A 27,634-nucleotide genomic window follows, 5' to 3' on the forward strand; every position below is an offset into this window, starting at 1 on the left:
AAAAGAAGAACCTACAGACACCATTCCAGGAGAGGACAGGTTTATTCCCACAGCTGGCATTCACAGAGGTAACAGATGTCTATGAACACCTGTAATGCGCTGTCAATGAATTCCTCAGCCGGGAACTACCATTGTGTATCACATCTGTTACAGGCCACGTGGTGGACGCTGCCTTTAAAATGAGAAGAAGTATAAAAAGAGTGAACAGGCCGCGTAAAAGAAATGCTTCCTGATCAAGGTTAGAAATGCTTTATGCTCTTCATCGACATATTTGTAATCAAGAGTCCTTCTTCGGACATTTAAAAAAATAACAACCAAGGGAGCATTCTATGTGACTGCCAAAAAAAAAAGAGAGAGAGACCTCGCGCTACGTCAAAGAATGATCCAAAAAAAAAAAAAGATCGCAGAGATGAATGGAAGCTATAAACAGGGGGAATTGATTTCAGGAGCCCGTAATCCCTGGGACAATGGTTATTCCTACTGAAATAAATAATAAACTTGCACTGCAGTTCGAAGCAACTAATCTTGCCCAAAGGGCAGCTGGCGTATAACGTCCAATGACTGGAAAGAGATTTTAAAACATGGTGGTACCAAGCTAGTTCCAACCGGAATGTCAAGGTTTGCATAATAATGTTAATTCAATTGAAGTGTTAAAAGGACAAACGGTTCTCATGGCCTCGTTGCTTCTTGTGGAACATGGGGATTTTTTTGAATCAACATTGCAAATGACAAGGAAAGTAAATCTGCCAGGCTCTGGTGTAAACCTGATCATTTCAAACTAAACACACACGTGCACACACAATCACCTCGGGGCTATCCAGGAATTAAGATTTTAGAAGAACCACAAAACAAAAGGCAGCATCTCTAATGGAGGTTTTTTGAACTATTGCCACAAATCACTTGACAACACAAAACGCAATGGCCGCCAGGACAGCAGTGACCTCAAAAATAAAATAAATAAATGAAACCATCTATTTAGTTTTAAATAAATAAATAAATAAATGAAACAAACAGGTCTGCCTGTCATCTTGGAGCCAAGAACCCTGCTTGTAAAAAGGGATCCATCCACCTTGACAAGTTTAATTCTTAAAAATAAAAAAATGCAACTGGAAGCATGAAAGCAAAGCAGATATTTCCGGAACGGCGCTTCTACGCCCAAGAGGCTCGAGATCGCTATGGCCATGGGCTATTTGCGTGGCAAATAGAAATCCTCCAGTCACGCGCAAAAAAAGAGGGATGTTTGTGTCTCCCTCCAGCCGTGTGAAGGACTGCAAGGCAAGCCACCCGCCACCACCGTTTTCAGTGGTGGGACTTTTACCTGCAAGGATGGTGTGTGAAGTGTTATTCCAGCCACCTCGGAGATTTTGAGTCTTCAGTCCCAGTAAAAGTGTCCCAAGTTCTAGATTTTGAGCATCGATTGAAAGACAATGTAGCCAGAAGGGCATTTCCGCCAACAGAAAGGGATCTCAATATCGCAGATCCAATATGGGATCGTCCCTGCCTCTCATCCGACGTTAGCAGGAGATCCCCCCCAAAGGTTGCAACAGGTTTAAAGGGGTTTTTTAGAATTAAATCAGGTTTCTCTTCGCCCAAAGGTTTGCTTTATAAATCTTACAGATCTAGCTAACTGCATGTATATGTTATGGAATATCCAGTTTTAAGTTGTAAACTTTGCCTGGGCCACTTAACTCTCACCGTGTTGGTTGAAAATGATTGCAAATGTGTTCGTTCCTGATCTCCTACCAATCAGTTGATTTTAAAATCCCCAAATTATTTTTTTTCGGAAAGTTCATCGTTCATGTTGGGTACTGTGAAACATGGTAAGGAGGGGGAGAAAAATTAAAACAACAAACCAAAACAAAATTTCAGCAAAACCAAATCAAATTTAATTGGTCTTAAATGCAAAAGTAAAAACAACACAAAAAAGCAAAAGAAAATTAACAGAAAACAGAACTCAAAAGTTTTTCAAGGCAGCCTGAAGAAAACATTGGGGATTAATTAAAACAAATATTTAAATCTACCAAAAAAAAATAATCAAAAATTTGTACTCTCAAACTTGCAAGTTTTAATGTACCTTTCTGCTGAGCGTTTCAAATATGTAAAGCTATTTGTCAAAACAATTCAACTAATAAAATATGAAAAAAAAAATCCTAGTAATTATTAGAAGGGATGCAAAAAAATTATGATGCTCAAATGTTTGTAAGATCTTCACAAGAGAATTCTAAGAACTCAAGTTATTCCAACTAAAAAATATGTGAGAGGAGATTAATTTTGTTAAATATATTTGCCACATTTGTTTTACCAGAAAGCAAATGCACAAAACTCCGCTAATTGGAACTAAAATTTTGAAAGAAGTGGCAATGAAGTTTCTTTTCTTCTTTTCCCCTCTTTCTTTTAACTCTGAAAAATCACCCCAGAGTTTTCTCAAAACTCTTTGGTCCTTTTTATGGAATCTGGCCTTTAAAAGGTGGGGAGAACATACTATAAAAAGGGGTTTTTTTCTTCCCAGTTTGGATTTTGCCTACAGGGGTCAAAGTTGTTACCCAGGAGTGATACTTCTCTTAAGTCATTTTTCAGCAATAAGTTGATTTTTCACTAGCAAATTTCTTGACAAAAGGAGAAGTTGCTATTAGCTAAGAGCATTACTCAAAAGTACTGGGCTTCACAGGATTTTTGGCTGATGCAAACTCTTTTTCAGTGAAATTAACAGCAGTCTCTTAAGGGAGCAGATGTTTCACTGACACCGGGTACAAATGGTTTCGTCGAGATTTTAGGGAGGTTCAAAGGGGAGTTTGCAAACAGGACTCTACTTTGAAAGGAACTTTAAAAAACAAAAAACCAAGAATAGAACCATTATGGGACGTTTAAAAACCCAAAACATTTGAACATGTTGGTGGCATCCCAGAGTATAAACCCCCCTTTTCTTCCCCCAACTTTTCCTTTAGACTAGACAAACAACTTTGTGAAAATTGGCGCCAAAAAAAAAAAGTTGTACACTAACAAAAAAAAAAAAAGCTCAAACTGTTTTCGTCACTCAATTATCTATTCCATACAAAAAAAAAAGGGGAAAAAAAAGGAACAAAAAAAAGCCACGAGAGCGGAGTTATTTGTGGGACTTGTTGGTTTTGAAGGAAACCTGCAAGATTTTGTCCCCCAGCCGGTAGCCGTTAAGACTCGCTATGGCCATGGCGGCGTCTTCATAGTTTGTCATTGTCACAAAGCCAAAGCCTTTACACTTGTTGGTGTTGAAGTCACGGATGACTTTCACATTAGTCACCGCGCCAAAGGGGCCAAACATCTGCCAGAGGATTCCCTCATCGGCATCTTGGCCAAGGTTGTAGATGAAGATACACCAGCCCGAAGAGGAGTTTCCTGGGACATTTACACCAGAAAGCCCACTCATGTGATCTACACCCATGGGAGAGAACCTAGCAAATAAAAAGCACACAATAGTTCATGTAAACAAAACAAAACAAAACAAAAAAAGAAGTCAGTTCAATCAAGCAAAAAACTCAAACAGGGCTCAAAGATTTTAAAAAAACACCAAGTGGGGTTCAGGGGGGGCCAAACCCAGTGGTCATCCAAACGGGGTCATCCTTGGAGAAGGGTGTCTCTCGTGTCTCGTCTCCCTGCCATGGGCAGCATTGGAAAGTTAAAAGGCAGCAAAACCAAGGCACCCTTGGGTGGGGGGGGCAGGGGGACGGGGGAACCTATGCTGGGTCAACCTTCCTAGGCTAATTCCCCCTTCACCAGATGTGGGAAGGAGCACTGCCCCACCCCTTCTCCCATTGGCTGAAGAGCATGAAAATGAGGGGTGGGTGGGGAAAAAGGGGAGCAGGAGGGGGAAACCAAAGGCAGGCTGTGGTCAGAGAGCTGAGAGAGAGAGAGAGAGAGGAGGAGAGGGAGAGAGAGAGGAAATCAGCAGCAGTTGTGGGTTGAGTCACAACTCACACAGGAAGGCAGAGGGGGCTTTTCCCAGCCAGGAGGGGGCACTGCTGATTTTTTTTTTTTAATACAGTGCTACCTCGGTTCTCGAACGCTTTGGTTCTCGTACATTTCGGATCCCGAACAAAGTTTCCGGCAAAAATTTGCTTCGGTATCTGAACAAAAATTCGGATACCAAACAGCCACAGAAAATTTTGTTTATTATCCGAAATGCTACAAGACCTGAGGGGACGGAGTGAGACGGAATGGGAGTCGGAATCCGACACGCCCATCCTGGCCGCCCACTCAACAGCCTCCCAGTCTCTAGTCTAAGCGCTCCAAGCTGTAGGAAGGGTGGGGGCGGCTGCAAAACCAGCAGTTTCGGGGGGGCCCTCCTTTCCTCGGTGGTTCATCTTGTTCCCTTTAAGCAGCTACACCAACTTTCTCCTTCCCGACGGCGGCTTTCCTTCGAGCAGCAGCAGCGCCGGGAACGTCACACGAGAAAGGGAAGCCGCTGACATTCCCGGTGCTGCTGCTCCTGCTGCTGCTCGAAGGAAAGCCGCCGCCGCCGCCGTCGGGAAGGAGAAAGTTGTGTAACTGCTTAAAGGGAACAAGACGAACCACTGAGGAAAGGAGCCCCCCCCCCCCAAGAAACTGCCGGTATTGCAGCCGCCCCCACCCTTCCTACAACTTGGAGTGCTCAGACTATAGAGCTCCTCAGATCTTTATCCCATAGGAAATAAAGGAAATAGGGGCTGGAAACCAATTAAACCCATTTCCATTATTTCCTATGGCATAAATTAATTCGGTACTCGACCAAATCGGTTCTCGACCACACTTCTGGAACGAATTGTGGTCGAGAACCGAGGTACCACTGTATATTGGTTTATTTTTGCTTTCTAGCTAAGGCAGGCTCGTTTAATATCAGTAATATGAAAGGTTGCCACGCACAAACAGTCCGACACCTCTTTCCAGAGTGGGTGGCAGGACACAGTGGGGGTTTCTTTCATCATCATCATCATCATCATCATCATGTTTTGATGACCCCACAATCCCTTGCAGGGTGGAGTCTGGGCAACTGGATGCAGCTGAAAGATTTCTGGGCCAGATGCTGTCCCTCTTGCCAATGCGGAGTTTTGTTCAGGAGATATATCCTCATCCTGCTTCTGCCTAGGATCGAACTCATATAGCCTGAGACGAGAGCTCCACCTCTAGGCCACTGCACCTCTTGTGGGCTTCTTTCATAATACAGGTATTAAATTTGCCTAACGCCACCTCTGGAGACCACAGCAGCAGAGACCAGGAGTGGGGGAATCAGGTAAGATGCTCCTAGTGGGTGGGAAATGAGTCACCCCAAAGGAAAGAGAGGGGGGGGAATGGAGATTTGGGTCCCACATCACCTAGAAGTCCCTCACTTCGCTTGGGAGACCGCTGGGGCCACGACGCCAGCCCTTCCTGGCAAAGTGGGCTCTACTCCACGTGTGCCACGTTAAAGAAGGCTGCCCGTACACTTCTCGCCCACCAGCAAAGTTTAAAAAGTGGGTGCGCGAAGGCAAAGGTGATCTAATGGGGGAAGACCTCCAGTACGGGGTCGTTGTGGACTGAATAGAGACAGGATCCAGCTGTCCCCTGCCTGTGTCCAGCCAGGGCTCTTCCGTAGCTGGAGACCAGACCCTCAGTGCCAGCAGCACAGACAGGCCCCACGGAGGAGTGGGCTTCTTTCGGGAGGGGGGGGAGACTTGGCTGCCAATGACAGGATCGAACTGGGCGACATCTGGGTTCAAAGTGCTCGGTGGGAGACGAGACAGGCAAGGAGGGAGGGCTGGCAAATGGGGAGAGATGCCTCATGGCAGACCAGGCGTGGGGGGCCCCCTTCCTCCGCACCCTCCCTGGAAATCCCCTTGCTCTCCCACCCGATCCTAGCCCCCCAAGGAGGAATCGTTCCCATGACGCTGTGTGGGTCACCAAGGATTCTCCCCGCTGCCCCCAACCCCAGATGGTCATTTTTCCCTCCCTGACGCTAACCCCCTTTGGATTCTCAGGTCAGCACATCAGAGAACACAAGTATCGCACTGTTGGCTCCCCTGGCATCGGCTTACGTGCCTCAAGAGGGCTGCGATGGGGCAGAACCTCAAACTCAGGGAGACCTGGGGAGGGGGTTTGTTTTTGGGGGATGGGGGGTATAGGAGAAACCTTTTGTTCAAGTAGGAAGAGACTGCTTTTCTGACGGACAAAATATTGCTTGGTTGAGGAAGCAGAACCAGAGGGCCTAGGAGTCGAGTTGGGGAACCTACGGGCTGGGCTGCCTTCTCTCTCCGCTTGGGAGGGCGTTTGGCATGTTTAATTGTCCGACCAAATTGTCATTCGAGGGGCAGCAGGCCTAAGCGAAGTGACCATCTATGGAGATCCTCTTCTGAAGCCCATCCGTTTTACCACCACCACCACCACGTGGTCTGGACAATTGCTAAGGCAGCATGGTCCACTTTCCTTCTCCTCTCCCTGGTGACCTCTCTTCTCTGTCCTATTTAGGGGGTTAATCTGGGCTTTTTGTGACACCCACAGCAGCCAATGGTTCCTAGTGGAATGAGGGGAGAGGGATGGCCACGTCTCCTTAAGATTCAGGGTCCCAGAGGGCTAAGGATTCACATGTATTCTTCCCAAGTCAGCCAGCTTGGGGAGACTTTCAAGCTAGAAACCTCCCACCCCCTCTTTAAAAAGCTGACCCCCAACTCCCCCCCCCCCCCAACTTTCTACTTGTAGTTTTCTATCTGGGCAACTTTAAGATGCCAGAATTCTCCAGCTCATGTGTGGGAATTGGAATCCATTCACTTTTAGGCTGAAAGAACACTAACCCAGGGAGACTAGCTGCGTGTGTGTAGATTGTTCAGGACCCTTCCAACCCCACTGACTTGACCTTTAACCTGGGGGCAGGGGGTGTTCCCACCTTACACGGAAGAAGCCGAGTACAGGCAGATAGAAGCACATTATTTATTTAACAAGTGACAAGAATTCTAAAAGAAACCCATCTGATGCCACACAACGTCAGAAGGCTGGCCACTTTTTAAAAAGACATGCAAGGTTTTTCACGGGCAGGAACTCTCTAGAAGGAATTTACAGTTAAAAGATTGCATGGAGATGAGTGAGGAGACTTGAAAAGTAAGAAAAACAAAACAGGAAAAAAAAATAAAGCACATTAAAAGTGGAACAGGAAATCCAAAATCAGACAAGCAGTAAATTAAAAAAGAGGCCCATTTTCATGATAGGGATCGAGTTTACAAGGGTTTACATACACAGCCTAGTGGATTAAAAGGGTCATCGTCCACATAAAATCACGAAAGAGGAATGGAAGGGGATACGAACAGGAAAGAGGAGACATACTAAACAAATAAAGCACCGGAGCTTTTGCTATGGAATTTGTAATGCCAGGTTTCAAATACAATATTCTCAATAACTACCGTTATTATTTATGCCCTTAAAGGGACAAACTAGCTACTAACTTTGTTTTGCTAAAGTAGTTTAAAAACTACAAGCTGCTAATTAAGTGGTGGCTTGATGGCGCTCTCATTTCTGTTCTAGCACACATTTTTCCAGAGCAAATTATTAAAATTTTAATTGCTACTGATTATTATTCTCAACAGGAGGAATCATTAGAAATGGCACTTAATTAATCCTCAACTTATTATCCCACTGAGGAATTTAGGGAAATACTGTATTGGTGACTTTTTGATTTACCGGTTGAGGATTAGCAACCAAAAAAAATTGGTTTTTAGTAGAGGGAAAAGGGGCACCAGTTCTATTTGGGTTCTATGGACCAACAGCAGTGGCACCTAGAAATATTAGATCCTGATTTAACTTAGTGACTGGCCAGCTTGTGTTTGCTGCTTCCCTCTCCTTCACAGTCTCGCCATCTGAGGCTTCTCTTCTTCAAGGCAGAAGGAGGAGGGACATTCCTGGGGAGGCCTGCAGCTTTCAGTAACGGCTGTCCATCTGCATGGACACCTGACCATCACTCAAGAGATTAAAACTTTTTCCAGACAGGGGATGATTCTGCATGAGTGGAGTAGGAAAAAGAGGCTGGGGAAAAAGACACTTTAATACAGGGATGTCCAACCTTGGCAACTTTAAGACTTGTTGTGGAATTCAACTGTCAGAGGCTGAATTCTGGGAGTTGAAGTCCACAAGTCTTAAAAGTTGCCAAGGCTAGAGGCCCCTGCTTTAGAAAGAGAACCAAAGAAGGCCAGTCGCATGCCAGGCAGGAGCTCCTCTCTAACTGGGTTATATCCAGTAAAGAGCTAGCCACGATCTGGCTCATGAGAGGAGAGATAGTCAGGGGGGCCTGGGCCTTCTCTTCTTCCAGCCTTCTGGAAAAAAGACAGGGGCAACATGAATTTAAACAGCTCATCAGTCAGAGTTGTGTGCAAGATTGAAAACTGTAACAAAACTTCTGAAACTAATCTGGAATTAATATGGGAGGGGCAATCAAACCTTTTAATACTTTTATGTGAATCTGACTTTACATTTGGAAAAGAAAACCCTAAACATTATTATTATTATTATTATTATTATTTATTAGATGGTGTTCTCGCTCTAACCTGCTATCGAACTGGAGAGTTTAGGGATAAAAGCGTTGGCATTTGCAGGGCAATTTTAAAAAACACTTCTGCAAAACTGCATGTTGGGCGGGTGGAACGGGGTCTTAATTTTTTTTTTCAGCTATAAAAAAAAGGATTTGAGAATGCTTGCACATACATGCTTTAAATAACTGGCATGTATGCTTCCAAACCCCGTATTTTTTAAATCCAGAACTGAGTTCAGAAGGATGGATTAAAATAACTCATGAAACACTGTTAAGTCATCCTGTTTAAGATCTTTCGCCCCCTCTGTACATTGCTCTGCTAGCTAGGAATATTTTCTCTCTCGGGTACAAAAAAAAAGAAGTGATGTGGGATGGAAAATAGAAAGTTTGAGTTGTAGGAGCCATAGGTCAGAAAGAAAGGAGGAAAGGAGAAGGAAAGGGAGTGGGGGGTGAAAGGAGAGGAAGGAAGGAAGGAAGGAAGGAAGGAAGGAAGGAAGGAAGGAAGGAAGGAGGGGAAGGGAAGGGAGGAAATTGGGAAATATGTAAAGAACTCTATGACACACTCGGTTTAAATCCCGCTGATTTACAATTATTGGGCCTTGTCCAACAATGGCAAAGGAGGCAGGGAGAACTATGCGCTTTTCAATAGCTGAGCAGCTTGGTTCTATTCACTTTCTAATAAAGTCAGACAGGTTAGGTTTCACATATGCACACAAACATTTGTTGCACACACCTTTCGGGGCTCTTATGCGGACACTTGTGCACCAAGGCAAATGTACACATTTGAGAGTATTAGGAGACCACGACAGATCTCATCCCCTTGCAAAGGCAACTGTCAATTACAGCTGTCAGAACCTGGGGGTTGATTAGTGGCTTTAACATGATTGACATCTGCGTCTATTTAACGGTTTTCAGTTTTGTGGCCTGCTGAACTATGGCTTTCACTAGTTTATAATTTGCATTTTTTTTTCTACTTCTATTAACCACTTGACGCAATTATTTTTTAAGTCAGAAAAGCAGTATAAGGGGGGTTTTCTAAGAAGAAAAAAAGAAAAAAACCAATAACCCCTTAATACAATTGCTCTGGCTACTTTAAACTTGGGGGGCGAGGGAGGGTTTTAAGTGCAGGACTCACGCAATTTGAAAAAAACAAATTTTTGCAATGAATACCATGTCACCATTTTTTTTTCCAGAAAGTTTAAAATCTTGTATTTTTAACACACTGTTATGAAGCATCAGATCAGACAGACAAATTTTCAATCTTTATTAATAGGGGAAAGAGGATCTGCAGGGCTTTTAAATTCTCTATTTAAATGAAACTCTACGAGGAAAATAAAAATGAGAGAGGAGAGTAAAAAATAACCTTGAGAGAACAGAAGATAAAAAGGAGAAATAATAATAATAATAAGAAGAAGAAGAAGAACAGATATGGACATCCACAATGATTACTGACATACTTGGGGAGGGGGGGTACATATTCATTTGGGGGGTCAAAAACACTCCACTGCCATTGAGTATGAAAGAAAACTGTTTCAGAGCTTTCTAAAATTTTATACAGAATGTGCTTAAAAATCTAATGGAAGAAGTTGGAGGTGCAATTGGGGCCGAGCTGATGGGGTCCACGTGAACTGTCAAGAAATATCGGGAGAGAGGTTGTTAAAGGTAAAAAAAGCAGAAATCACTAAATACAAATTTCACATCAGACCACAAGTGCCATCCCTGCACAAGGCTGTCTCCTCTGGCGGAGCCTAGCAGCTACTGTGGTGGAATTGAGGACAGGATGATGGATGCCCTGGTTTTTTAAATCAACCCATTTGGATGATGGGGCCGGGGTGGAAAGGAGGGTGGGTGGGGGGAATACCCAGCAGCATCCCCTCCCTCAAAAATGGGGCTTCGGGCGTTGGAACACAAACTCATCACACAAGGTTTAGCCCTAATGTTGTTGGATGGAGAATGTTTATTGAAGCCAGGGTTGGGGGGTTTTTTCTCCTTCCGCTGACCTATCTCTTGGAAGGCTCCATGCTGTGTCTGAGAATGAACAGCAATGACTTCAACAAAAAAACAGGAAAAAAAAGAGCAGAAGAAGCCAAGAGAGAGAGAAGAGAGAGAGAGGGAGGGGAGGGAGGGAGAGAGGGGAGAATAGTACAGACCTCTGGATTATCTTGTCCTTCCTAACCTACCTGAATCTCTGAGCCTGGTGGTGGACAGGCCCCCCAAACCGTCTAGCTGGGGAGTGGTAGAGCTGTGACAGGAGGGCCACGTTCTTGTTCTGGTTTGGGTTGGCCGCGAACTTCACCGTGATGGGTTCGGAGGAGCCCGGCAGCTTGTGGCCGTTGAAGTTCGAGATGGCTTCCTCGGCTTCCGACCGCTTGTCGAACCGGATGAAGGCAACCCCACGGGACAAGCCTGCAAGGTCAAAGGGAGAAAGGGAGAAGGGGGGGAATATGAAGGATCCATCCCCTGCCTGGGCCTGAGTGGCACAGCAGCTAGAGTGCGGTACTGCAGGCCACTAAAGCCGACTGCTAGATCTGCAGGTCAGCGGTTCAAATCTCATCTCCGGCTCAAGGTGGACTCAGCCTCCCATCCTTCCCAGGTGGGTCAAATGAGGACCCGGATTGTGAGGGCAATAGGCTGGCTCTGTTTAAAAGGGCTATTGCAAACATGTTGTAAGCCGCCCTGAGTCTAAGGAGAAGGGCAGCATTAAAAAAATAAATAAATAAATAAATAGATAAACTAGAAGCCCCTATGTAGTTTACCAGGGAAGTGGGAAGCAATCCAGACACCAGGAGATGTCAGGAAGCCCCATGGACTTCAGAGGAGGTCCAAAATGGGGTTTTAGGGTTTCCGGCCTGAGCAGGAACTACCCTGTTTCCCCGAAAATAACTCACCCCCAAAAATAAGACATAGGAGGTTTTGTAGAATTGCCTAATATAAGGCATCCCCCGAATGTAAGATGTAGGAGACGTTTCGTTTCGCAGCATTCCCGAACGGAACATACATATGTATGTTGTTTATGTTTATTTAGATTTGTATGCCGCCCCTCTAACACTGCTGTCCATAAATTGAATCCCAAAACGCTGCATCCATCAGATTTAAAACACATCTGACACGCATCCGACATGCGGCTGCGTGTTTGGATGTGTTTTTGCTGCTGCAGGATACAGGATACAATTCATTGGGGGGAAAATAAGACTCCCCCTGAAAATAAGACGTATTTGAGCAAAAATTAATATGAGACGCGGTCTTATTTTCGGGGAAACACGGTAACTGGCCCAAGGTTGACTCAGCCTTCCGACCTTCCATGGTGGGTAAAATGGGGGCCCAGATTGTTAGGGGGAGCAATATGCTGACTCTGTAAACAGGCTATAAAAGCACCGTGGAGCAGTATATAAGTCTAAAGGCGCTATATTGATTAATTTATTAATCAGATTTGTATGCCGCCCCTCTCCGCAGACTTGGGGCGGCTCACAGCAACAATAATACAATGTAAACAAATCTAATATTTAAGGTAATTTAAAAAACCCCAATTTAGAAACCAATCATACATACTAGCATACCATACATAAATTCTATAAGCCTAGGGGGAGGGAAAATGTCAATTCCCCCATGCCTGACGACAGAGGTGGGTTTTAAGGAGCTTGCGAAAGGCAAGGAGGGTGGGGGCTTTTGAAATCAGTGTCTCCCAACTTGACCAATTTACAAGGAGTTGGGAGTTGAAGGGCCCCCCCCCCTTAAAATGGCCATGTTTGAGAAACACTGCTGTAAGATGACCCCCCCCCACTCCTTGGACAATTTCTGAAGTAGATCAGCAGCCAGCCAACTGGAGGGCAGACTGCCCTGGCTTCTGGCTCACCCACCTGTAGTCTGGTCAACCAGCACGCGCGAGTTGATAATGCGTCCAAACCGTGAAAACAGGTCCTCCACGTCCTTCTGAGTCATTGTCCGTGGCAGCCCACTTATGTATAGGTTTGCGTCTTTAATCACCTCAGAGCTTGGCCGAGCGTACGACACCTTCGAAAGGGGGGGAAAATAAATGGAAAGCACGTGGTGAATTCATGCAGCTGAAACACCCAAAGGAATTTCTGGGATTTGGTAAACATACTGACCCCTCACATCCTGGACACAAACTGTTTCAACTCCTACCCTCAAAACGTCGCTACAGAGCACTGCACACCAAGACAACTAGACACAAGAACAGTTTTTTTTCCTGAATGCCATCACTCTGCTAAACAAATAATTCCCTCAACACTGTCAGACTTTCTACTAAATCTGCACTTCTATTCTACTAGTTTTTCTCATCATTCCTTTCACCCATCTCCTCCCATGTTGACTTCATGACTGTAACTTGTTGCTTATATCCTAAGATTTTTATTAATATTGCTTCTTCATTGCTTATTTGACCCCTATGACAATCATTAAGTGTCGTACCACATGATTCTTGACAAATGTATATTTTATTTTATGTACGCTGAGAGCATCTGCACCAAGACAAATTCCTTGTGTGTCCAATCACACTTGGCCAATAAAATTCTATTCTATTCTACCTGATCACGCCCTCAAAACATTATTTCAAATCAATAAATGATCCAAGTAGCTTATCCAAGAGATTGGAAAACCGTTTGCCTGGAATAGTACAGGGTTCCCTGTCTAAAAAGGGGGTTGGACTAGAGGACCTCCAAGGCCCCTTTCCTTTTCTTCTACTCTACTCTTCATTCCAATATTCTCCACGTTTTTATCTGTCTCAAAGATGCTTCTTCAAAAATCAATTGGAGTGGGCTTTTTTTTCCCCCCTTCGAGGAGGAGGAAGAAGGGGGTTCACTTCTCATCCAAGAAGCTTCCTCAGTTCTTCACCATTGTCAGAACTATCTCCTTCCATCCTTCGGAACGTGAGAAAATATTATTTGACTGAAAGAGTCGTAGATGCTCGGAACAAACGTCCAGCAGACGTGGTTGGTAAATCCACAGTAACTGAATTTAAACCTGCCTGGGATAAACACAGACCCATCCTAAGATAAAATATAGGAAATAGTATAAGGGCAGACTAGATGGACCAGGAGGCCTCCTTCTGCTGTCACTCTTCTATGTTTCTATCCCTCCCATCATCTAGTCCAGTGTTTCTCAACCTTGGCTGCTGGAAGATGTGTGGAATTCCTTAGCCAGCAGAACAGATGAAGTTTCTTGGATGGTGTTTTGGATTTGTGCTTAGAAACATAGAAGTCTGACGGCAGAAAAAGACCTCATGGTCCATCTAGTCTGCCCTTATACTATTTCTTGTATTTTATTTTAGAATGGATCTATGTTTATCCCAGGCATGTTTAAATTCAGTTCCTGTGGATTTACCAACCACGTTTGCTGGAAGTTTGTTCCAAGGATCTACTACTCTTTCAGTGAAATAATATTTTCTCATGTTGCTTTTGATCTTTCCCCCAACTAACCTCAGATTGTGTCCCCTTGTTCTTGTGTTCACTTTCCTATTAAAAACACTTCCCTCCTGGACCTTATTTAACCCTTTAACATATTTAAATGCTTTTACTTGCTTCTGTTCCCAAAAGGGTTTTCTGCTAAAATTCAGCCCGTTACACGTTCCAATTCTTTTGCCAAACCCAAGAGCAGATAAAAGAGAACACAAATGGAAAAGGTGGGTTTGTCTTTGGAGCCGAACACTTTATCAGTTCTAGACAGCAGCAGGACCCAGGGAGAATCGGGGCCCTGCTGGAATCCCACCCTATGCCAGCCTGCCACAGAATGAGACGCTCGGCCACGCAGCCCAAGACGAGGCCTCTGCAAGGACAGCTCAACTCACAAACCTGCAACTTCATGAAGGGTCCAAATGTTACAGTCCCCAGTGGGGCTTTCCACCGCTGAAGAATGCCAGCTTTGAAGGGGGACAAGGGGCTCATTCATAGGGGTGTGGCAGGCGGCCAGATGATTCCGGTGGCAAAGCCAGGGCAGCTGGATGGCTCAGACCGGAGGCCGCCTCCTTCCGGGTTCTCCCAAGGGAGGGTCTGCGCCACCCCCTGGGGAGCCACCAGGCAGAGGAGGAAGAGAGCCAAGCCCAACTCACAGTTCTTACACCGACAGCCAGGGGAGAACCTGGGGCACGGTATTATGCTTAGGGGTAAAACATTCTCTTATTTCATTTTTATTTTAACCATCCTGTGCCATGAAAGCTCTCAAGTTGCTTGGGGCAGAGGGGGGGGGGGGAAGGGGATGGATGCAGGTAAAAAGGAAGGGAAGGAAGAGAAATGGAGGGAGGAAAATGAAGAGGAGAAAGAGATGGATGGATGGAGGAAAGGAGGGAGGAAGGAAATGAAAAGGGAGAAGAAATGGATGGATGGCTGAATGGAAAAAGGGAGGGACGGAAGGGAGGGAAGAACCTGAGATATTCCTCCCCCCTAGGCCTTTACAATTTATGCATGGCATGTTTGTTTGTTTGTATGTATGTTTGGTTTTAGAAATAAGGTTTTTTAGCTGTTTTAGTATTGGATTTACATGCTGTTTTTATTCTGTTGTTAGCCGCCCCGAGTCTGCAGAGAGGGGCAGCATACAAATCCAATAACTAACTAACTAACTAACTAACTAACTAACTAACTAACTAACTAACTAACTAACTAACTAACCAACTAACTAACCAACCAACCAACCAACCAACCAAACAGACAAACAAACTAAAATGGAAGGAGGAAAATGAAGAGATCTGAAATGTGTCAATTAGGGTAAACTGGACAAAACCATTACTAAGATGTCATAAAAACTAGCCAGGCTGCAACTCCCATTTAAAAAAAATAAAAATCTATCAAACGCCCACTACTATCATCTCAGGAGAGAGATTTCTTCCTCCAGGCATGCAAAGGTCTCACAGGGAGGGGGATTGGCCTCCCCAGGGTGGAATCCACTACAGAGCAAGGACAGGTAATGTCATCTCCATCATCATCACCACCATTATTATTATTATTATTATTATTATCTATCTGATGGATGAAATTCTGGCCTTAATATACACTGCTCAAAAAAAACCCCAAAGGGAACCCTTAAACAACAGAATATAACTCCAAGTCAATCAAACTTCTGTGAAATCAAACTGTCCACTTAGGAAGCCACCCTGATTGACCATCCATTTCATTTTGTTGTCAGCCCATTCAGCAGAAGAAAGTATTCAATGAGAACATTTCATTCATCCATATCTGGGATGTGTTATCTGAGTGTTCCCTTTGTTTTTTGGAGAAGACTTCTGCAACAGATGTTGGGACCCCGGCAGGAGGAAAGAAAGAGCCTGCAGAGAAACAGACAGGAGGGAGCTTGGGCCATCCCCTGTGGATCGGCCGGAAGAAAAAAGAGTAGCCATCCCTGGGGAAAGTTCACGGGGGGGGGGGGGGAGGAAGGAGCCACAAGGATTGTCAGGTGGCCAGTTCTTGGCAGCCGAGCCATCATGTTCCAGGCATTTTTTTACCTTGATAGTCTTGGACTGGAGTCTCAGGCCGTTCAGCGTGTTGATCGCTCTCTCAGCGTCTTTTGCGGTCACGTAATTCACAAAACCGTATCCCAAGCTGTGCCCTGTGGGGAGAAAGTTTGCTTTAATTCTTTTCAGAAGGGCAACCGTCCTCCCATCATTCCCTGAAATGAAAATTCCACATTGTAAAAGAAAAGGGCTTTTTATAAAGGGAAATATAAATACGAAGCGTGAACGGCTGCCAAAGAGGGGAATATTTGTAGCTCAGGGTTGAAAGGAGACCATCCTTGCTGCTTTGTGAGCTTGGGGGTTTCCTTGTAGAGGTTTCATGACCAGGCTAAATAACATCATCAGGGCGAGTGGGAGTGGTGATCTTACCTAGTTTGGATCATGAAATGTCTGTAACTACCAAGCTCAGAGAGGACCAAAGAGCCCTATTCATAAATACCCATATTTTCACTCTGTACCCAAACATGCTGATAAACCTTTGTATGGTTACAAATCTGGTGTTTATTTTAAAGGTTTCTGCTTCTTCAGTGATCCCTATAATGGGCGGAGGAGCAGGCTAAATCCACCAGGGCCTTAGGAATTGGAAAGGCGGGAAAAGGTCTTTCAAAGCTTTACTAGGTGACAGCAAATCAAGGGGAATAAAAATGGAGGATTAAAAAAAATAAAAAATTGAATTTTTAAATTTAAATCGGATTTTTTTTACATTTTGTTTTATTCTAATTTATTCTAATAAGATGCTTTAGGAGCAACAATCTATCTAAGGATAGTTTTCTATTTAATAATCTAGTTCAGTGATGGTGAACCTTCCCCCCCCCCCCCCCCCACGGTGCCGAAAGAGCATGTGTACCTACTATCCTGCATCCCCAAGTGCCCACGCCCACAATCCAATGCCTGGGGAGGGCAAAAACAGCTTCCCCTGCCCTCGGGAGGCCTGAAACAGTCTGCTTCCCAACTTCTGGAGGGCCAGTGGGCTCAGGTTTTCCCCTCCCCAGGCTCCAAAGGCTTCGCTGGAGCGGGGGGAAGGTAAAAACGCCTCCCCCCACCTCCCCAGAGGTTCTCTGGAAACGAGGGCAGAGTCTGTGTGAGCTAGAAATCAGCTGGCCGGCACACACGTGCACATGGGGCTGAGCTAGGGCAATGTCTCGCCTGCCAGCAGATATGGTTCCTCCTGCCACCTGTGTGGCACCCTGGCCATAGGTTCCCCATCACTGCTCTAGTTCATTCAGCATGAAATGGAGCTTAGTTACGTAGCATGAGGCTGCACATTATGCAATATTTAGACTGTGGATGAGTCAACAGCAGGTCAGAGAAGGAACCTGCTGTGAGACAGAGGGGAGAGTTGCTCTTTAAAATGTTATGGCTTAAATTGAGTTGATTTAAACCAGGCCTTTTTACTAAGGATTTAAATCATTGGTTTTACTTGTGATTTAAATTGACTTGATTTATATCAAATCCACACTGCTGCAAATTTTAATTCTGCTTCAGAAAAGTCCTTTTACTTATAAGCAGGGCTTTCCTTTAAAAGTTACTACAGAGTTTTAAAAATGGGCTGCCCATCAGATGCTTTCAGTTGCAAGGGACTGGCCTGATCATTCTCTGGATTTTTCTTAAAAAAGAACCCCTCCGAATAGTCAGATCCAATCTTCAACCAGGAGGTATGACGTACCACAGCAGAATGCCCTGACCTTCAGCCACATCCAAACATCAGGCTGACCCCAGTAAGGGAGACACATAATTAACTGCTGAATCCTACTTTGGAATCAACAGGAACAAAAGTCTCTTTTGGATCGTCCTTGATTTACAACAGTTCATTCAATGACCGTTCGAAGTTACAGTGGCCCTGGAAAAAGTGATTTATGACCATTCTTCACACTAACGTGCGTTCAGCATGGTCGCGTGATCAAAATTCAAATGCTTGGCAACCGACTCGCATTTATGACGTTTGCAGTGTGTCCTGGGTCATGCAATCCCCTCCCAGACTTCGTGACAAGCAAAGTCAATGAGAAACCAGAATCACCGAACCACGTTACTAGCTTAACAACAGCAGTGGTTCTCTTAAATCTTGCGACGAGTTGCCCTATGTCACAACTTTTCCTGCCACTGTGGTTAAGAGAACCACGGTGGCAGGAAAAGTTGTGACCTAGGGCAACATATCACAATTGTCAGGTGTCACTTGTCACAATTGCCTCGCTTAGTGACAGAAAGACTGGGCTCCGTAACTCGTATTCCAAGAGGAATATTTTAGATGCAAGTTTTAATTTTAATTGTTTGGATTTTGATGTATATTGTCTTTCTTATATATCGTAAACCACCCTGGGCCCTGGGAGGGGGCGGCCTATGAATCCAATGAACTTAAGCTTACCTGCCACTTTGTCGCGAATGAGCTTGGCAGACTCCACCTCCCCTATGCTGCTGAAGAGGCTCCGTAACTCGTCCTGGGTCATGTTCTGAGGAAGGTAGTTGACGATCAGATTTGTCCTTCCGATATCGTCCCTGCAGTCGTCAGCCATGTGATCCTCATAACCATTAGACATCTTCACGAGAGATGAAACCTGTCAAAAGGCAAGCGCACTGCTCAGTTCGGTGCTCTTATGCTTCGTAGAGAAGGCAAAACGAAATCAAAACAGCTCTCTCTCACGCTGCCTAGCCCCCACCAGCAATAAGGGTTATTTATGGATTCATTCATTCATTCATTCATTTATTAGATTTGTATGCTGCCCCTCTCCGAAGACTCGGGGCGGCTAACAACAATAAAAAGACAATGTAAACAAATCTAATATTAAAAACAATCTAAAAAACCCCAATTTAAAGAACCACTCATACATACAAGTACAGTGATCCCTCGATTTGCGCGTTCTCGATTAGCGCGAAACGCTGCAACGCGGTTTTTCAAAAAATATTAATTAAAAAAATAAAATATTAAAAAATAAAAAATAAGTCCACGCTAGTTCTCTCTCTCTTTCTCTCCCTGTTGCCGGCGTGGTATATGAGAGAGAAAGAGAGAGGCAGAGGTCGGGCGCATTACCGGGAGGTGGAGGCGGCGTGGGGACGCTGGGTGCCGGGGACTCCGAGGAGGGGGTGGACGTCTGTTCCCTGAATGGAGACCGCCGGCCGCTCAATCGGGCCGGCAGGGAACAGAATGGAGCCTTCCGCGGCGGGGCTGGTAAGGGGGGGAGCCGAGGGGGGAGCCGAGCCCAGCCCCGTGGCATTCGCTTTCCTCCCGCCCGCAGCCGACTGATCGTGGGCTCCTTCGCAACCTCGGAGAGCTTCCTGGTTTTCGTGAGCTTTCATGCCCTGGAAGCTCTCCGAGGTTGCGAAGGAGCCCACGATCAGTCTCGGCTGCGGGTGGGAGGAAGGCGAATCCCCCGTGGGCTCCGTTACATCTTCCGCTGCCAGCCAGGCCATGCTGGCGGCAGCGGAACAATCGCTGGCTGTCAACTTTTCTTTTTAAAACTGGGCAGGAGCTGACTTGCCTCCCCAGTGCTAAAAAGAAAAGTTGACAGCCAGCGCTGCGACTGACGGAATGCTGAGCCTCCCGTTTTCTCTCCCCCCCCCTCGCCCCTTCGCCTCCCTGTGTTCCTAGGAGAAGTGCTGGGGATTGAGGCAAGACAGACCTTCTGCTCCTCACCAGCACTTCTCCTAGGAACACAGGGAGGCGAAGGGGCGAGGGGGGGGAGAGAAAACGGGAGGCTCAGCATTCCGTCAGTCGCATTCCGTCAGACTCTCCCCCACCTCGCCCCTTCCGGTTTCGGCGTTCGGAGTCCGGCGCTGGGGCCATGCGGGGCCGCTCATCCAGGGGGGCGTGGACTGGCAAGCGGCAAGCGGCAAGTGATCTGGCGGGAAGACCAAGGGAAGGTTCCTTCAGCCGCCCAACACCTGATCCGCTCCGCAGCGCAGCAGCAGCGAGGAGCCGAAGATGGGGTTTCCCCTTTGCCTTTACCCCATCTTCGGCTCCTCGCTGCTTCCGCGCTGCGGAGCAGATCAGCTGTTGGGCGGCTGAAGGAATCTTCCCTTGGTCTTCCCCGCCGCCCACACGCAAACTCCACCATCTGCGCATGTGCGGCCATGAAAAAAATGGCGCACATGCGCAGATGGTGGTTTTTACTTCCGCATCCACTATAACGCGGAAATCGGTTAGCGCGGGAGGTCTTGGAACGTAACCTCCGCGCTAACCGAGAGATCACTGTATACATTGTATGAATTCTATAAGCCTAGGGGGGAGAGAAATTTCAATTCCCCCATGCCTGACGACAGAGGTGGGTTTTAAGGAGCTTGTGAAAGGCAAGGAGGGTGGGGGCAACTCTGATATCTGGGGGGAGCTGGTTCCAGTGGGTCGGGGCCGCCACAGACAAGGCTCTTCTCCTGGGTCGCACCAAACGACATTGCTTAGTCGACGGGACCCGGAGAAGGCCAATTCTGTGGGACCTAACCGGTCGCTGGGATTCGTGCGGCAGAAGGCCCCCTCTCCAAGGACTTGTATACCACTTACCACTTCAAAGTGCTTTACAGCCCTCTCTAAGTGGTTTACAGAGTCAGCGAATTGCAACAACAATCTGTGTCCTCCTTTTACTGACCTCGGAAGGACGGAAGGCTGAGTCAACCTGGAGCTGGTCAGGATTAATATCCATTCTGACCACCATGCCACCAGGGTTCTTTCTTTTTTTCCCCCTTCCTTCCTTCCTCCCACCCTCCCTCCCACCTCTGGAAGTTGAAGTCCACAGGTCTTATAGTCGCCAAGGTTGGACAACCCCTGCTCTATAGTCAGTCAACAACAGATGCCAAAACACAGCTCTGTCCTCAGTACAATGCCCAGCCTACAACTAGTTGGATCTGTGTGTGCCAGCCGCACAAGAGCCTGCTCAAAAGCAGATTCTTCCTTCTTCCTCCGGATACACTTGAATGACATCACAATTTAACACAAATGTAGGTCTATGGAGGAAATTTTCTAGTGGTCGAAATTGCTAGTGAACGCAAAGATGTTGAATGTGGCGAGGGGGGCGTTTGCCCAGGTTCGCCTGGTGCACCAGTTGCGGCCCTATTTGGACCGTGGCTCACTGCTCACAGTCACTCATGCCCTCATCACCTCAAGGCTCGACTACTGTAACGCTCTCTACATGGGGCTACCTTTGAAGAGTGTTCGGAAACTTCAGATCGTGCAGAATGCAGCTGCGAGAGCAATCATGGGCTTTCCTAGATATGCCCATGTCACTCCAACACTCCGCAGTCTGCATTGGTTGCCTATTGGTTTCCGGTCACAATTCAAAGTGTTGGTTATGACCTATAAAGCCCTTCATGGCATTGGACCAGAATATCTCCGGGACCGCCTTCTGCCGCACGAATCCCAGCCACCAGTTAGGTCCCACAGAGTCGGCCTTCTCCGGGTCCTGTCAACTAAACAATGTCAGTTGGCGGGGCCCAGGGGAAGAGCCTTCTCTGTGGCAGCCCCGACCCTCTGGAACCAACTCCCCCCAGAGATTAGAATAGCCCCCACCCTCCTCGCCTTTCGTAAGCTCCTCAAAACCCACCTCTGCCATCAGGCAGGGGGGAATTAAGATAATCTTTCCCCCTAGGCTTCTACAATTTATGCATGGTATGTTTGTATGTATGATTGGTTTTATAACAAGGGTTTTTAGCTGTTGTAGTATTGGATTTTTACATTCTGTTTTTTGTCACTGTTGTTAGCCGCCCCGAGTCCACGGAGAGGGGCGGCATACAAATCAAATCAAATCAAATCAAATCAAATCAAATCAATAAATAAATAAATAAATAAATAAATAAACCACAGAATCCTCCTAAGGGGCCAGTCACTAAACTGCTATCTTCTATTTTCTCTCTCCCTCTCACATACACACACACAGAAAGGGAAGGAGTAAGGCCTTAGCGTTTAAGCAAAAACGTGTTCCAATTTATTCTGGAAATAATGCCACGGTGGGAGTCATACCCTGCCCTTTCCATTCCGCACACGTACGCTACGGAACCAATGCTAATTGACATAAATTTTCCCAGGGACAAAAGCTTGTTTCATGGCCAGTGGTGAGAAAAAAAGGAAGTAAAATTCACTGTGGGTGACAGTGGACAAAACACATGCCTAAGTTAAACAGAAAAGGTCTTTCAGAGAGGGAACTGTAGCGCTCTTCCACAGTTGAAATTTTTTTAAAATCTGGCATATTATTTCCACATAACAATTACACCGAGAGTTCATCTTTAATAACACTGGCTATTACAGGAGCCTAACCAGTGAGGGCAATAATGTGCAATTTTGATAAGAATAATCCAATAAAAAATGGAAAGCAATGTTTTAAAATGCTGTCTATTAGTTACAGAAACTCAGGTTTTGAACAAAGAAATTATTCCTGTTCTATTCAGCCACTATACCCTATTTATTTGGGAAAAAATATTTCAATTATGATTTTTTAAAAGTCTGTCTGTCTTCAGAAGACTCAAGAATGGACCTACTGGCAAAACAAAAACTTTTTTTTAAAAAAAAAATCACAACACTACATTGCCTAACCTTTGGTATCTTCTTTCAAAAAACCCACGTCAATCTGAAATACAATAAAAGGTCACATTTTAGCTTAATTAACCCTCTCTTTTTTTTTGGAAAATATCAATTTTCAGAAGGGGCCCCAACATTCTGAAATTCCACTGGGTTGAATTAAACCAGCCAACAATTTATTTATTTCATTTGGTTGAATTTATAGGCCGCCCTTCTCATAGCGGACTCAGAGCAGCATACAACAATAAAAAATACAACAGTAAAAATACAATTTTAAAACCCCCCTATTAAACATTCATTCATTCATGTATCTCTTCATGTTTTATACTCCCAAGAACATACATGCCTGGTTCATCAGCATATTCTACCAGCAGTAATGTGGAAAAAACAATCAGCACAGATGTAGAAATAACCAACTTATTCTTATTCTGTATTCTTATTCAGTGCCCTACAGCAGTGTTTCCCAACCTTGGCCACTTGAAGGTATCTGGACTTCAACTCCCAGAATTCCCCAGCCAGCATTCACTGGCTGGGGAATTCTGGGAGTTGAAGTCCAGATACCTTCAAGGGGCCAAGGTTGGGAAACACTGCCCTACAGTATCCTCCCATTCAGTGGTGAAGTCCAATTTTTTTACTACCGGTTCTGTGGTGGGCATGGCAGGAGAAGGGTATTGCTAAATATCCATTCCAACCCTATTCCAGAGGAAGGATACAGCAAAATCCCATTCCGTCCCCACTCTGGGCCCAGCCAGAGATGATATTTGCTGGTTCTCCGAACTACTCAAAATGTCCACTGCCGGCTCTCCAGAACTTGCTGGATGTCACCTCCGTTCCCAGCCCAAACTAAATGTATTCATCTAGGTCTCCTAACATCCAAGGGGTAAGACAAGAAGCAACGGATGGAAGGTAGCCAAGGAAAGAAGCAGCCTAGAACTAAGGAAACATTTTCTGACCGTTATAACAATATCTGTGGAACAGCTTTGCCTACAGAGGTTCTGAATGCTCCAATACTACAGGTTTTTAAGAAGATATTGGACAGCCATTTATCTGAAGTTGTGTAGGGTTTCTTGCCTAGGCAGGTGCAGTTGGACTAGAAGATCTCTACAGTCCCTTCCAACGTCTGTTCTGTTCTAATTTATTCTCCAAAGCACCTGAGCAGAATAAGATATAACAAACATAGAAACATAGAAGACTGACGGCAGAAAAAGACCTCCTGGTCCATCTAGTCTACCCTTATACTATTTCCTGTATTTTATCTTAGGATGGATCTATGTTTATCCCAGGCATGCTTAAATTCAGTTACTGTGAATTTACCAACCACCTCTGCTGGAAGTTTGTTCCAAGGATCTACTACTCTTCCAGTAAAATAATATTTTCTCATGTTGCTTCTGATCTTTCCCCCAACTAACTTCAGATTGTGTCCCCTTGTTCTTGTGTTCACTTTCCTATTAAAAACACTTCCCTCCTGGACCTTATTTAATCATTTAACATATTTAAATGTTTCGATCATGTCCCCCCTTTTCCTTCTGTCCTCCAGACTATACAGATGGAGTTCATGAAGTCTTTCCTGATACGTTTTATCCTTAAGACCTTCCACCATTCTTGTAGCCCGTCTTTGGACCCATTCAATTTTGTCAATATCTTTTTGTAGGTGAGGTCTCCAGAACTTAACACAGTATTATTCCAAATGTGGTCTCACCAGCGCTCTATATAGCGGGATCATAATCTCCCTCTTCCTGCTTGTTATACCTCTAGCTATGCAGCCAAGCATCCTCCTTGCTTTCCCTACCGCCTGACTACACTGTTCACCCATTTTGTGACTGTCAGAAATCACTACCCCAAATACAAATGGAAAGTATTTTTGAAACATGCTGGATGGGGAATTCTGAGAGATGAAGTCCACATTTTCTCTCGCTAAACAACAATTGAAGTTGCCAGCTAAATGCTTCCCAAATAAGGCCCTAGGGGAACAGCGCGACACCTCTCTAGCAGTCCACATACTCTTACCGTCCTGCACCCCCTTTCTCCTTACCCAACCTACCACCTGCAGCCACTTACTTCCCTGCTGACATTGGACTTGTAACTTCTTACTGGCTTCCCCACTGACTTTCTCACTGCAAGCTTCCCATAAGCAAAGGAAATGGGGAAGCCAGCAGGAATTTGAGGAAGGGGCAGAAGAAAGCACGACAGGGTGACAGGGAGGGCGGGAGGAAGAATCTCCAATATTCCCTGGTAGGTTCCTACAAAGAAACTCACTGGGGAAGCCAGCAGGAAGTCAAAGTTGCCTCTGCACCCTCTGCATTTTTGCCCATCCAGGGTCATTCTATTTCTCTTCCTTATTTAAGGAAATATCTCTGAAATGACGACTCAGCATGCCACAGGTTGCCTAGCATCTATTCCAAAGTCTTCCTGATGGTCAGAGCGATCAACCATTGGAACAGCCTGCCTGCAGAGGTTGTGAACTCCCCAACTCTGGACACGTTCAAGAGGAGATTGGACTGCCATTTGGCTGGGGTGCTTTAGGATTCCTGCTCAGGCAGGGGGTTGGACTTGATGACCTACATGGTCCCTTTCAACTCTAACAATAAATAAATAAATAAAATTGATGTTCTACCAATTGCTGGTCTGTGGCAGATTTCTTGACAGTATTATAGAAACATAGAAGAAATATAGAAGTCTGACGGCAGAAAAAGACCTCACGGTCCATCTAGTCTGCCCTTATACTATTTTCTGTGTTTTATCTTAGGATGGATCTATGTTTATCCCAGGCATGTTTAAATTCAGTTCCTGTGGATTTACCAACCACGTCTGCTGGAAGTTTGTTCCAAGGATCTACTACTCTTTCAGTAAAATAATATTTTCTCATGTTGCTTTTGATCTTTCCCCAAACTAACTTCAGATTGTGTCCCCTTGTTCTTGTGTTCACTTTCCTATTAAAAACACTTCCCTCCTGGACCTTATTTAACCATTTAACATATTTAAATGTTTCAATCATGTCCCCCCTTTTCCTTCTGTCCTCCAGACTATACAGATGGAGTTCATGAAGTCTTTCCTGATACGTTTTATCCTTAAGACCTTCCACCATTCATGTAGCCCGTCTTTGGACCCGTTCAATTTTGTCAATATCTTTTTGTAGGTGAGGTCTCCAGAACTGAACACTGTATTCCAAATGGGGTCTCACCAGCGCTCTATATACAATCTCCCTCTTCCTGCTTGTTATACCGCTAGCTATGCAGCCAAGCATCCTACTTGCTTTCCCTACCGCCTGACTTCACTGTTCACACCATTTGGAGACTGTCAGAAATCACTACCCCTAAATCCTTTTCTTCTGAAGTATTTGCTAACACAGAACTGCCAATACAATACAGTGATCCCCTGTTTATTGCGTCCCCGACCATTGCGAACAGGGTACTTCGCGATTTTTCAACCCGGAAGTCAAAATACCATCTACGCATGCGTGCCCGTTTTTTCTATGGGCACGCATGCGTAGATGGCAACCGGGAGATCAGCTGCTGGGCGGCTTCCCTGGGTCTTTCCCCCTCTTGCTGGCATCAGCGAGGAGTTTCCCCACCGCCCACGCAAACTCCTCGCTGCCGCTCGCCCGCCCTTCGCCTGCCCACGCCGTTCGCTCCCCCTCTTGCTGGCGGGAGGGCGAGAAGCCCTCCCCAGCACCCGCTCGCCCGCCCTTCGCCGCTCGCCCGCCCTTCGCCCTGGCGGAGAAATTCCAGCCCCCACCTGGTCCCGCCCGATCCTCCTCCCTGAGGCAGCTCGCCCTCCCATGGCCGCTTACTCCACCCTCCATCGCAAGCCCTCGCCACCGCAGCCAACGCGCGCTGCGATCTTCAAGCCCGGCTCCTTTCGGCCCAGCATCCCGGGCCAAGCAGCTGCCTTCCGTGACTGAGCCTGGCTGGCCCGGAAGATCGTAGCGCGCGTTGGCTGCAGCGGCGAGCGAAGCCAAGCCGGCAGCAATGTCGCCGCCGCTGCAGCCAACGCGCGCTACGATCTTCCGGGCCAGCCAGGCTCAGTCACGGAAGGCAGCCGCTTGGCCCGGGATGCTGGGCCGAGAGGAGCCGGGCTTGATCCGCTGAGCCTGGCTGGCCCGGAAGATCGTAGCGCGCGTTGGCTGCAGCGGCGGCGACATTGCTGCCGGCTTGGCTTCGCTCGCTCGCCGCTGAGGAGCCGAAGATTGGGGGGCGGCGAAATGACTTGGAGGAATGTGAAGCTGAAACCGGCCGGTTTCAGCTTCACATTCCTCCAAGTCATTTCGCCGCTCGTGTCCTGGCTAAACCGGGCAGGAGACAGGCGGTGGGCTGGGAGCCGCAGGCGAAAGGAGCTCGGACCTTGTTCTCCGGACCCCGCCCGCTCAGTCCCGCGGCGGCCCTTTCCCTCTCCAGGCTGCGGGCGGGGTCTGGAGAACAATGCCTGGCGCCGCGCTCCAATGCCCGAGCTTCTTTCACCTGCGGCTCCCAGCCCACCGCCTCGCTGGTTGGCTTCTCCTCCTGCTCAGCCTCGCCTCGGCCTTTGTGCGCGGCTTGTCCCGACAGCCCCCCACCCCAGCACTTTGAATCCAGCAGCTTCTGCTGGATACGGGCGATGGGGGGGCGAGCTGCCACAGCCCCTGGCTTCCGCGCCGCTCGTCCCACCCACCGCCCGTATCCAGCAGAAGCTGCTGGATTCAAAGTGCTGGGGTGGGGGGCTGTCGGGACAAGCTGCGCACAAAGGCCGAGGCGAGGCTGAGCAGGAGAAGCCAACCAGCGAGGCGGTGGGCTGGGAGCCGCAGGTGAAAGGAGCTCGGGCATCGGAGCGCGGCGCCAGGCATTGTTCTCCGGACCCCGCCCGCTCAGCCCCGCGGCGGCCCTTTCCCTTTCCAGGCTGCGGGCGGGGTCCGGAGAACAATGCCCGAGCTCCTTTCGCCTGCGGCTCCCAGCCCACCGCCTGTCTCCTGCTGCCCGGTTTAGCCAGGACACGAGCGGCGAAATGACTTGGAGGAATGTGAAGCTGAAACCGGCCGGTTTCAGCTTCACATTCCTCCAAGTCATTTCGCCGCTCGTGTCCTGGCTAAACCGGGCAGCAGGAGACAGGCTTTGAGTTTTTGGCTGCGGGGGAAGAAGTAGGACTTTCCTAACTCCCTCGCCCCGCAGCCAAAACTCAAAGCCTGTCTCCTGCTGCCCGGTTTAGC

General features: G+C 46.7%; 1 protein-coding gene across 4 annotated transcripts in view; it reads right to left on the reverse strand.

Annotated features, from left to right (window-relative positions):
* Positions 1 to 1,863: 1,863 nt before the first annotated feature.
* The window catches only part of ELAVL1 (ELAV like RNA binding protein 1), a 35,388-nt gene continuing 9,617 nt past the window's right edge, over positions 1,864 to 27,634 (reverse strand). For 2 of the 4 annotated variants that reach the window (XM_070743296.1, XM_070743304.1), the window contains exons 2-7: positions 22,471 to 22,504; positions 18,322 to 18,511; positions 15,951 to 16,054; positions 12,358 to 12,511; positions 10,681 to 10,906; positions 1,864 to 3,428 (exon numbers count right to left, since the gene is read on the reverse strand). In XM_070743296.1, coding sequence (XP_070599397.1) covers positions 3,104 to 3,428; positions 10,681 to 10,906; positions 12,358 to 12,511; positions 15,951 to 16,054; positions 18,322 to 18,493 — 981 coding nt within the window. In that variant the 5' untranslated portion in view covers positions 18,494 to 18,511; positions 22,471 to 22,504 and the 3' untranslated portion in view covers positions 1,864 to 3,103. The remainder of the gene's footprint in view (positions 3,429 to 10,680; positions 10,907 to 12,357; positions 12,512 to 15,950; positions 16,055 to 18,321; positions 18,512 to 22,470; positions 22,505 to 27,634) is intronic. The other 2 variants (XM_070743313.1, XM_070743286.1) reach the window with 1 other exon arrangement.

Source organism: Erythrolamprus reginae, chromosome 1 (genome assembly GCF_031021105.1).
Source record: "Erythrolamprus reginae isolate rEryReg1 chromosome 1, rEryReg1.hap1, whole genome shotgun sequence".
Taxonomy (NCBI): domain Eukaryota; kingdom Metazoa; phylum Chordata; class Lepidosauria; order Squamata; family Dipsadidae; genus Erythrolamprus; species Erythrolamprus reginae.